Genomic DNA, 12,497 nt, shown 5'->3' on the forward strand with positions numbered 1-12,497 from the left:
GGATCCAGGGATTTACCTGCGAGTGAGCCCACTGCGCGCTGTAATTTTTGAGACGACCGCCTACCGCCCCCGAGTCCGCTTGCGAAGCCCCAGCGTCATGCTGAGGCTTTTGTAGAAGCCGGGGAGGGCTTCTGTTCCTGGGAAGGAGCTGCCTGTTGCTGTCTCTTCCCTCGTCCTCTGCCTCGTGGCAGATATGAATAGCCCTTTGCTCTCTTATTTTTAAAGGAACGAAAGGGCTGCGGTTGAAAGGTCGGTGCCTTTTTCTGTTGGGGAGTGACTTGAGGTAGAAAGGTGGATTTCCCGGCCGTAGCCGTGGCCACCAAATCCGATAGACCGACCTCAAATAACTCCTCTACGCATCGCCTGTCCACTGTCGTGTCCATAAAGCTCTTCTGGCCGAAATGGACATAGCACTTACCCGTGATGCCAGTGTGCAGATATCTCTCTGTGCATCACGCATATAAAGAAATGCATCCTTTATTTGTTCTAACGACAGTAAAATATTGTCCCTGTCCAGGGTATCAATATTTTCGATCAGGGACTCTGACCAAACTACCCCAGCACTGCACATCCAGGCAGTCGCAATAGCTGGTCGTAGTATAACACCTGCATGTGTGTATATACCTTTTTGGATATTTTCCATCCTCCTATCTGATGGATCTTTAAGTGCGTCCGTCTCAGGAGAGGGTAACGCCACTTGTTTTGATAAGCGTGTTAGCGCTTTGTCCACCCTAGGAGGTGTTTCCCAGCGCTCCCTAACCTCTGGCGGGAAAGGGTATAAAGCCAATAACTTCTTTGAAATTAGCAGTTTTTTATCGGGGCACCCCACGCTTCATCACACACGTCATTTAATTCTTCTGATTCGGTAAAACTACTGGTAGTTTTTTCACACCCCACATAATACCCTGTTTAGTGGTACCTGTAGTATCAGCTAAATGTAACATCTCCTTTATTGCCAAAATCATATAACGTGTGGCCCTACTGGAAAATACGGTTGATTCGTCACCTTCACCACCGGAATCAGTGCCTGTGTCTGGGTCTGTGTCGACCGACTGAGGCAAGGGACGTTTTACAGCCCCTGACGGTGTTTGAGGCGCCTGGACAGACACTAATTGAGTGTCCGGCCGCCTCATGTCGGCAAACGACTGCTTAAGCGAGTTGACGCTATCCCGTAATTCCACAAATAAAGGCATCCATTCTGGTGTCGACCCCCTAGGAGGTGACATCCTCATATTTGGCAATTGCTCCGCCTCCACACCAATAACGTCCTCATACATGTCGACACACACGTACCGACACACAGCAGACACACAGGGAATGCTCTATACGAAGACAGGACCCACTAGCCCTTTGGGGAGACAGAGGGAGAGTCTGCCAGCACACACCAAAAAGCGCTATATATGACAGGGATAGCCTTATGATTAAGTGCTCCCTTATAGCTGCTTTTATATTAATATATTGCCATTTATTCTGCCCCCCCTCTCTGTTATACCCTGTTTCTGTAGTGCAGTGCAGGGGAGAGACCTGGGAGCCTTCCTGACCAGCGGAGCTGTGACAGAAAATGGCGCCGTGTGCTGAGGAGATAGGCCCCGCCCCTTTTTCGGCGGGCTCGTCTCCCGCTATTTAGTACATTTAGGCAGGGGTAAATATCTCCATATAGCCTCTGGGGCTATATGTGAGGTATTTTTAGCCTTTTTAAAGGTTTTCATTTGCCTCCCAGGGCGCCCCCCCCCAGCGCCCTGCACCCTCAGTGACTGCCGTGTGAAGTGTGCTGAGAGGAAAATGGCGCACAGCTGCAGTGCTGTGCGCTACCTTAAGAAGACTGCAGGAGTCTTCAGCCGCCGATTCTGGACCTCTTCTTGCTTCAGCATCTGTGAGGGGGCCGGCGGCGTGGCTCCGGTGACCATCCAGGCTGTACCTGTGATCGTCCCTCTGGAGCTTCATGTCCAGTAGCCAAGAAGCCAATCCATCCTGCACGCAGGTGAGTTCACTTCTTCTCCCCTCTGTCCCTCGTTGCAGTGATCCTGTTGCCAGCAGGAATCACTGTAAAATAAAAAACCTAAGCTAAACTCTCTAAGCAGCTCTTTATGAGAGCCACCTAGAATTGCACCCTTCTCGGCCGGGCACAAAAATCTAACTGGAGTCTGGAGGAGGGTCATAGGGGGAGGAGCCAGTACACACCACCTGACCTGTAAAAGCTTTACTTTTGTGCCCTGTCTCCTGCGGAGCCGCTATTCCCCATGGTCCTTTCAGGAACCCCAGCATCCACTTAGGACGATAGAGAAAATGGTTTTAAAGGAAAACCTGACCTGCACCCATGCCCTGGTGATCTAGTGGGATCGCCTGTACTGCCACAGTGTCCACCGCCAGCGGCGCGGCCCGCCTCCCACTGACCGCGCTTGTTCGCGATAAAGTACGGGTCCCGCAAGCAGGACCCACCCACCTCCCGAAGCCCGGGCACGCGATCCTGGAGAGCCCCCGTTGTGTGTGCCTGACCATGGAAGAAAACCGGAGCCTCCTGCTGTAGTGACCCGGCAACCAGGGCTCGGGAGTGTACAGCGCCGCTGGGGAGAGATGGAGCTGCAGCCCTTGAAGTCTTCACTTTTCTTCTCAAAAAGCTCTTCTTAGGGCTGCCCAGAGCAGCCCCTCTGTTATGTGCCTGCTATCTGCGGCACCAACTACAAAACTGAGCTCCTGTGCAGGGAGGCGAAGTTATAGAGGAGGCGGCGCTATGCATTCTGGGAACAGTCAAAGCTTTTCAGCCTGTTGGTGCCTCGGATCAAGATCCTACTCTACACCCCTATGTCTATCCTTGTGGAGCCCAGTGTACCCCGCAGCAGAAAGACTGGTTGCTCACCAATTAGGTATTAATAGGGCTGTAGTACTTATATATGAATAATATATGCTTATGGTTGTATTAAATTGATGCTTTAATGTCTAGCCCAGTGACATTTGGTTCTATATTTTTGTAGATCATTGAGTATTTATAGCTGAAGTTGTTTCATTGGTAATTGTAATTAATCTTATTGAGTAATTGTTGCATGCTTTATAATGGAGCCTGGGAGGCTGTGTCAGTATGCCTGCAACTTGCATGTTGTGAGGATGTCTCTTGTGGCTGTCTTGAGAATGACCCTATAGGGTCGAAACGTCGACATATTTTTGCTGACACGGATGTCTGAATAAAAGTTTGAAAATATTTATTGGATGGTGAGTGCCCTCTGTCCAACCCATGGACTTTTTACATTTATATTATTGGTAAAGCCTCCAGCATTATCTTAAGGAGCACCCCTGAGATGATCTACAATTGGATGCGAGTACGGACACCTATATGGAAATTTATATATATATATATATATATATATATATATAATATATGTATATATACACACACACAGATACACTCACCACTTCGCTTCAGATGAAGCACTTTTACTAGCCCACTACTTCCAATAGAATGATAGGGATGGCAAATTCTTCCCATTTATATTAATGTCCATTTAGTACGTTTAGGATAATGAGACAAACTTACCTGTGCCGATGTAGAGTGTCCGGTAACACATGTTCACTGGAGCCCCAACACCCATCATTAGAGGATAGAATACAGCCCTAGCCTGCACATCTCTCCTCTGGGCTATAAAAAGGCAAAGGTAACAGGAACGCGTGTAAAGTCACAGCCGGTATATACACATATTGATGCAGTTTATAAATGACCCAATGTACCATTGCACATTTAAAAGGATAAACAAAACAAAAAAACAGTATAGGCGCGATTCAATTGTCTCCCCCACTGCTGCCACTAGATGGCACCCGATGGAGCAATTCAATTTTTTCTGTTTGGGCACAAGTGCTAAAGGGGGACAATTTCTTCTCAGACTCCCAAGGTGGCAAGAATAAATGTACGAAAACTTTGTGGTTTGGCACCCTAACCAGGAGTTTTGACAGGTTTAGCTGCTATACAGGGCTAAACCTGGCCTAACTGGGCGCAACAAGTGCAATAATTGATGGGTGTCCAGAACAATTGAATTGCTCAGTCAGGTACCAATTAATTATACTGGCGCCCATTATAATTGAATCACCCCCTATAAGGTCACATATAGATTGAAAGCCTCTCTGTTACAAAGCCTTGTTTCATTACTGTTGTATTAAAAAATGATGTTCCATCTTATAAAATGGAATATGCTGGCATTATTTAAATGTTAATAAATAAATTCCTACTGGCCATATCACATGCTTTTTTTCCATGTTAATGGATCAATCTCGTGTGTTACCAAAACCAAAGTCTGTTTAGTATTGTTGAATTGCTGCTTGTCTCATATTGGGTATGGACTGCATGTAAAGCCAATGCAAAGCCAACAGTGAACTCAGTAATACTAGTAAAACCACATACCACACGTCTTAGTGGTTGGGTAGTCACCATTATAGCTTATTATAAGGAGCCACAATTTTTGTAGGTCCGGACAGGCATGGAAACAAGTAATACACAAAGTAAACAAAACATAAGATACATGAAAAGTACAAGTAGCAGGAAAAAAATTACCAACGTAATTAGTCCGGCGCTTATAAATTGAGGTGTTTGACCCGGAGCAGCTGCTTAAGGGATAGTTACCCCCCTATATAGCAGTTAAAAGGAGAAAGTATGCAGCGCTATAAACTGGATATATAGATATATATAATTTATTAAAAGAAACTTAAGTTGCAATCTCTCATAAATACTTATGTAATAACGCGCAATGAATACTTTTTAAAAAACTTATTAGCATAAAACAGATGGGGCAAACTCAGCACAGCAAGTCAGGATAGAATAATATCACATGTAGAAGCCTCACATGATCCTTTGTTTAGAGTCCATGGAAATATAGCCACAGTCCCAGGGGTGCATAAAACACTGATTAAATGTTGATAGTCCTTTGCGGAGTAGGTTGCACAGACCTTTAAAGCTTGAATCCGGGCATCGAGGTCCTCGTAAAAGCTTGGTCCTATACTCCTTATTGTGGACGACAGTGTATCCCTGTTTTCACAAATGGTGGACTTCTAGGCGTTATTCCAGGACATCTATAGGCATAGTGGTGCAGGCTTCTTCAAAGCCGACGCGTTTCGCTGTGTCAACAGCTTCATCAAGGTATATGTGTCCATTGTGAGAGTGCCCCTTATAAAGGCTGTGCTGATTGCCCAATAATTACAGCTGTTGCTCATTGCAAATATCATACAGTTAAAAATGTTTAAAATTAAACTATAACCAGTTTAATTAAATTGTGATTAGTGGAGACAAGGTAATATGTATTAAGGAACTTAGTTTGAACAGTGATTTTTTAGTTATAAGATTTGAAATGTAAAACACTTCCTGAGTGTAGCTAATGGTCACATGACCGCGGATCAGTACTTCCGGTCTCTGGAACGCATAACAGGGACTCATTGGTGGATTTGCGGGATGACGCCGATCACGTGATCCTACGTCCGTCCACGTGATCGGCTACAACCCTGCAATGACGACGTGAACCCTCTGATGTATAGAGGGAAGTAGTAGTTACGTGACCGGGCTCTTTCGTCCGCGGACGCAAGTCACAGGAAGCGCATCACCTCTGTTTGTATACAGTCCCGGTCACGTGATCAGACCCGTGAAAGGGCATATTTTGCCCACAGTTGGAAGAAGACTTGTATTTAAGAAGGATAAACATCGTTTCTTTTGTTCCCTATGTACAGTATATTTATAATCACTCTCTTAACAGATTGATGACAATAAATCAGCGATATTGTACCAAACAGAGATAGATTTTACCACTTAGATACAGATAGACAATAATTAACACAAATATTCTAAAGAGATAAGAAATATAATTGATATTAGAGTTAATAAGGTAGGGCTATTTCTATATGGTTCCAATATATAGGGAGAAAAATTAAAACAAAATAGTACCCATAATAGAACCCTTTGCTGACCTCTTGTGGCCAGCTAACAGAATAAAGTTAGTAAGCTTGTCAATGGTATCAATAATCGTAGTTAGCAATTAGTATTGGTAGAAATTACGATATTACAGAATAAATTAATAGATTAATTAATAATATCACTAGTAAATGTTAACGTTGATAAAGATTACAATACTGCATTTAATTCAAGTGCCTCATTGAGGCCACTTGGATATAGAGAGTTATATAATTTTTAAGGATCTGTTCTTTTTGAAAATGAAGATGGGTTTCGGTGGAAGGATATTATTCAATATTGGATCATTTAAGAGCATATGGTAGTTCTGTTTGATCGGATTTTTTATTTGGTTTGATCTATTGTTAAATTTGGAAATAAATGCCAGTTCATTCTTGTTATCAGATACATTTTTTAATTTAGGACAAAGAAGGGTGGATCTTTCTATTTGATTAACATCTAGTACTGCTTTATTTAGTATATGTTGTGGATAATCCCTATCACCAAAGGATTCTAATAAACCGGTCGCTTGGGTCTCATATGCTTGAATACTTGAACAGTTCCGTTTAATACGTAACAATTGTCCCTTGGGAATGTTGTTTTTCCATGATTGGTAATGCGCAATCATAGTTTAAATAGGAGTTATGATCAACCTCTTTTACATAGTTGGAAGTATGGATACAATTATCTAATATCTCTAGAGTGATATCCAAGAAGTTAATTTTAATGGGACTATAGTGAGCAGTAAAAGTTAAATTAAATGTGTTAGTGGTGAGGGTATTAACCAATTCCAAAAAAGTGTTATAATCCCCATCCCAAATAAAGAATAAATCATCGATGTACCGCCCAGAGAGGACGAGACGTTCACCGAGCCCGCCTCCCCAAATGAGGTCCTCCTCCAGTAAACCTACATAAAGGTTGGCGTAGCTCGGCGCAAATCTCGTCCCCATGGCGGTTCCCATCGTCTGACGATAAAAAGAGTTAGAAAACATAAAATAATTGTGAGAGAATGAAGGAAATTGAGTCGACAAAAAACTGCTGGTGTCTCTCGGAAAGGTCCCCATCAATTGTTAATAATTGTTTAATAGCCTGCACCCCTAACTGGTGGGGTATGTTTGTATATAGGCTAGAAACATCTAGAGCAGCAAAAGCATAAGATGGTTTCCAAGTGATTTTTTGGATAAGTTCTAGAAAATGTCTAGTATCTTTGATGTGGGATCTTAATCGAGAGACACGAGGCTGCAGGTAACTGTCGACATAGGCGGATAGAGAGGAGGTGAGGGAATTGACACCAGAAATAATAGGACGTCCGGGAGGTGAGGTGATGGACTTGTGAATCTTTGGTAAATGATAATATATAGGGGTGGTGGGGTGCAATGGAAAAAGAAAATGTAATTCTTCCTTGGATATCACTCTGTCTTGAAGAGCCATTTGTAGGAGTGTATGTAGCTCCTTCTGATATAGAGGGGTGGGGTCGCACACAAGGACTTCATAGAAGTTCACGTCATGTAGTTGCCGAAGGGCTTCTTTGACGTAATCATCTCTGTCCTGTATGACGAGCCCACCCCCCTTATCAGCTTCCTTTATAATAATTGAAGTATCATCAGTTAGTTTCTTAATGGCTCGTTTTTCCCATTTATTGAGATTTTGCTTATCACATTTTGATGAGCAAATGGATTTAAAGTTATCTAAAGTGGTTTTATAAAAAGTCTCCACCTGACTGCTTTTAAAACTAATGGGAAAAAAAATAAGAATTTACTTACCAATAATTCTATTTCTCGGAGTCCGTAGTGGATGCTGGGGTTCCTGAAAGGACCATGGGGGAATAGCGGCTCCGCAGGAGACAGGGCACAAAAAGTAAAGCTTTAGGATCAGGTGGTGTGCACTGGCTCCTCCCCCTATGACCCTCCTCCAAGCCTCAGTTAGGATACTGTGCCCGGACGAGCGTACACAATAAGGAAGGATTTATGAATCCCGGGTAAGACTCATACCAGCCACACCAATCACACTGTACAACCTGTGATCTGAACCCAGTTAACAGTATGATAACAGCGGAGCCTCTGAAAGATGGCTCACAACAATAATAACCCGATTTTTGTAACTATGTACAAGTATTGCAGATAATCCCCACTTGGGATGGGCGCCCAGCATCCACTACGGACTCCGAGAAATAGAATTATCGGTAAGTAAATTCTTATTTTCTCTATCGTCCTAGTGGATGCTGGGGTTCCTGAAAGGACCATGGGGATTATACCAAAGCTCCCAAACGGGCGGGAGAGTGCGGATGACTCTGCATCACCGAATGAGAGAACTCCAGGTCCTCCTTAGCCAGGTTATCAAATTTGTAGGATTTTACAAACGTGTTTGCCCCTGACTAAATAGCCGCTCGGCAAAGTTGTAAAGCCGAGACCCCTCGGGCAGCCGCCCAAGATGAGCCCACCTTCCTTGTGGAATGGGCATTTACATATTTTGGCTGTGGCAGGCCTGCCACAGAATGTGCAAGCTGAATTGTATTACACATCCAACTAGCAAAAGTCTGCTTAGAAGCAAGAGCACCCAGTTTGTTGGGTGCATACAGGATAACAGCAAGTCAGTTTTCCTGACTCCAGCCGTCCTGGAACCTATATTTTCAGGGCCCTGACCACATCTAGCAACTTGGAGTCCTCCAAGTCCCTAGTAGGCGCAAGACACCACAATAAGCTGGTTCAGGTGAAACACTGACACCACCTTAGGGAGAGAACTGGGGACGAGTCCGCAGCTCTGCCCTGTCCGAATGGACAAACAGATATGGGCTTTTTTGAGAAAAAAACCACCAATTTGACACTCGCCTGGTCCAGGCCAGGTCCAAGAGCATGTTCACTTTTCATGTGAGATGCTTCAAATCCACAGATTTGACTGGTTTTAAACCAATGTGTTTTGAGGAATCCCAGAACTACGTTGAGATCCCACAGTGCCACTGGAGGCACAAAAGGGGGTTGTATATGCAATACTCCCTTGACAAACTTCTGGACTTCAGGAACTGAAGCCAATTCTTTCTGGAAGAAAAATCGACAGGGCCGAAATTTGAACCTTAATGGACCCCAATTTGAAGCCCATAGACACTCCTGTTTGCAGGAAATGCAGGAATCGACCGAGTTGAAATTTCTTCGTGGGGCCTTCCTGGCCTCACACCACGCAACATATTTTCGCCACATGTGGTGATAATGTTGTGCGGTCACCTCCTTTCTGGCTTTGACCAGGGTAGGAATGACCTCTTCCTGAATGCCTTTTCCCTTAGGATCCGGCGTTCCACCGCCATACCGTCAAACGCAGCTGCGGTAAGTCTTGGAACAGACATGGTACTTGCTGAAACAAGTCCCTTCTTAGCAGCAGAGGCCATAAGTCCTCTGTGAGCATCTCTTGAAGTTCCGGTTACCAAGTCCTTCTTGGCCAATCCGGAGCCATGAGTATAGTTCTTACTCCTCTACGTCTTATAATTCTCAGTACCTTAGGTATGAAAAGCAGAGGATGGAACACATACACCGACTGGTACACCCACGGTGTTACCAGAACGTCCACAGCTATTGCCTGAGGGTCTCTTAACCTGGCGCAATACCTGTCCCGTTTTTTGTTCAGACGGGACGCCATCATGTCCACCTTTGGTAATTCCCAACGGTTTACAATCATGTGGAAAACTTCCCCATGAAGTTCCCACTCTGCCGGGTGGAGGTCGTGCCTACTGAGGAAGTCTGCTTCCCAGTTTCCATTCCCGGAATGAAACACTGCTGACAGTGCTATCACATGATTTTCCGCCCAGCGAAAAGTCCTTGCAGTTTTTGCCACTGCCCTCCTGCTTCTTGTGCCGCCCTGTCTATTTACGTGGGCGACTGCCGTGATGTTTTATCCCACTGGATCAATACCGGCTGACCTTGAAGCAGAGGTCTTGCTAAGCTTAGAGCATTATAAATTTACCCTTAGCTATATTTATGTGGAGAAAAGTCTCCAGACTTGATCACACTCCCTGGAAATTTTTTCCTTGTGTGACTGCTCCCCAGCCTCTCGGGCTGGCCTCCGTGGTCACCAACATCCAAAACTGAATGCCGAATCTGCGGCCCTCTAGAAGATGAGCACTCTGTAACCACCACAGGAGAGACACCCTTGTCCTTGGATATAGGGTTATCCGCTGATGCATCTGAAGATGCGATCCGGACCATTTGTCCAGCAGATCCCACTGAAAAGTTCTTGCATGAAATCTGCCGACTGGAATTGCTTCGAAGGAAGTCACCATTTTTTTACCATGGCCCTTGTGCAATGATGCACTGATTTTAGGAGGTTCCTGACTAGCTCGGATAACTCCCTGGCTTTCTCTTCCGGGAGAAACACCTTTTTCTGGACTGTGTCCAGAATCATCCCTAAGCACGGGAGACTTGTTGTCGGGATCAGCTGCGATTTTGGAATATTTAGAATCCACCCCTGCTGTTGTAACAGTATCCGAGATAGTGCTACTCCGACCTCCACTGTTCCCTGGACTTTGCCCTTATCAGGAGATCGTCCAAGTAAGGGATAATTAAGACGCCTTTTCTTCGAAGAAGAACCATCATTTCGGCCATTACCTTGGTAAAGACCCGGGGTGCCGTGGACAATCCAAACGGCAGCGTCTGAAACGGATAGGGACAGTTCTGTACCACGAACCTGAGGTACCCTTAGTGATAAGGGCAAATTTGGGACATGGAGGTAAGCATCCCTGATGTCTCGGGACACCATATAGTCCCCTTCTTCCCGGTTCGTTATCACTGCTCTGAGTGACTCCATCTTGACTTGAACCTTTGTAAGTGTTCAAATTTTTTTAGATTTAGAATAGGTCTCACCTAGCCTTCTGGCTTCAGTACCACAATATAGTGTGGAATAATACCCCTTTTCTTGTTGTAGGAGGGGTAATTTAATTATCACCTGCTGGGAATACAGCTCGTGAATTGTTTCCCATACTGCCTCCTTGTCGGAGGGAGACCTTGGTAAAGCAGACTTCAGGAGCCTGCGCAGGGGAAACGTCTCGACATTCCAATCTGTACCCCTGGGATACTACTTGTAGGATCCAGGGGTCCTGTACGGTCTCAGCGTCATGCTGAGAGCTTGTCAGAAGCGGTGGAACGCTTCTGTTCCTGGGAATGGGCTGCCTGCTGCAGTCTTCTTCCCTTTCCTCTATCCCTGGGCAGATATGACTCTTATAGGGACGAAAGGACTGAAGCTGAAAAGACGGTGTCTTTTTCTGCAGAGATGTGACTTAGGGTAAAAAACGGTGGATTTTCCAGCAGTTGCCGTGGCCACCAGGTCCGATGGACCGACCCCAAATAACTCCTCTTCCTTTATACGGCAATACACCTTTGTGCCGTTTGGAATCTGCATCACCTGACCACTGTCGTGTCCATAAACATCTTCTGGCAGATATGGACATCGCACTTACTCTTGATGCCAGAGTGCAAATATCCCTCTGTGCATCTCGCATATATAGAAATGCATCCTTTAAATGCTCTATAGTCAATAAAATACTGTCCCTGTCAAGGGTATCAATATTTTTAGTCAGGGAATCCGACCAAGCCACCCCAGCTCTGCACATCCAGGCTGAGGCGATCGCTGGTCGTAGTATAACACCAGTATGTGTGTATATACTTTTTATGATATTTTCCAGCCTCCTGTCAGCTGGCTCCTTGAGGACGGCCCTATCTATAGACGGTACCGCCACTTGTTCTGATAAGCGTGTGAGCGCCTTATCCACCCTAAGGGGTGTTTCCCAACGCGCCCTAACTTCTGGCGGGAAAGGGTATACCGCCCATATTTTCTATCGGGGGGAACCCACGCATCATCACACACTTCATTTAATTTATCTGATTCAGGAAAAACTACGGTAGTTTTTTCACATCCCACATAATACCCTCTTTTGTGGTACTTGTAGTATCAGAAATATGTAACACCTCCTTCATTGCCCTTAACGTGTGGCCCTAATAAGGAATACGTTTGTTTATTCACCGTCGACACTGGATTCAGTGTCCCTGTCTGTGTCTGTGTCGACCGACTAAAGTAAACGGGCGTTTTAAAACCCCTGACGGTGTTTTTGAGACGTCTGGACCGGTACTAATTGTTTGTCGGCCGTCTCATGTCGTCAACCGACCTTGCCGCGTGTTGACATTATCACGTAATTCCCTAAATAAGCCATCCATTCCGGTGTCGACTCCCTAGAGAGTGACATCACCATTACAGGCAATTGCTCCGCCTCCTCACCAACATCGTCCTCATACATGTCGACACACACGTACCGACACACAGCACACACACAGGGAATGCTCTGATAGAGGACAGGACCTACTAGCCCTTTGGAGAGACAGAGGGAGAGTTTGCCAGCACACACCAAAAACGCTATAATTATATAGGGACAACCTTATATAAGTGTTTTCCCTTATAGCATCTTTTTTATATATTTCTAACGCCAAATTAGTGCCCCCCCTCTCTGTTTTAACCCTGTTTCTGTAGTGCAGTGCAGGGGAGAGCCTGGGAGCCTTCCCTCCAGCCTTTCTGTGAGGGAAAATGGCGCTGTGTGCTGAGGAGA

General features: G+C 45.1%; 1 protein-coding gene across 4 annotated transcripts in view; it reads right to left on the bottom strand.

Annotated features, from left to right (window-relative positions):
* The window catches only part of PHF12 (PHD finger protein 12), a 252,771-nt gene that overhangs the window by 91,199 nt on the left and 149,075 nt on the right, over nucleotides 1–12,497 (bottom strand). For 3 of the 4 annotated variants that reach the window (XR_010241510.1, XM_063955904.1, XM_063955906.1), the window contains exon 12: nucleotides 3,530–3,631. The exons of the other annotated variant lie outside the window; for it this stretch is intronic. Coding sequence is in view for 2 of the 3 variants with exons in the window: in XM_063955904.1 (XP_063811974.1) it covers nucleotides 3,530–3,631 (102 nt within the window). In the remaining variant the exon portion in view is untranslated. The remainder of the gene's footprint in view (nucleotides 1–3,529; nucleotides 3,632–12,497) is intronic. 4 annotated transcript variants of the gene reach the window in all.

This window comes from Pseudophryne corroboree, chromosome 2 (assembly GCF_028390025.1).
Source record: "Pseudophryne corroboree isolate aPseCor3 chromosome 2, aPseCor3.hap2, whole genome shotgun sequence".
Lineage (NCBI taxonomy): Eukaryota > Metazoa > Chordata > Amphibia > Anura > Myobatrachidae > Pseudophryne > Pseudophryne corroboree.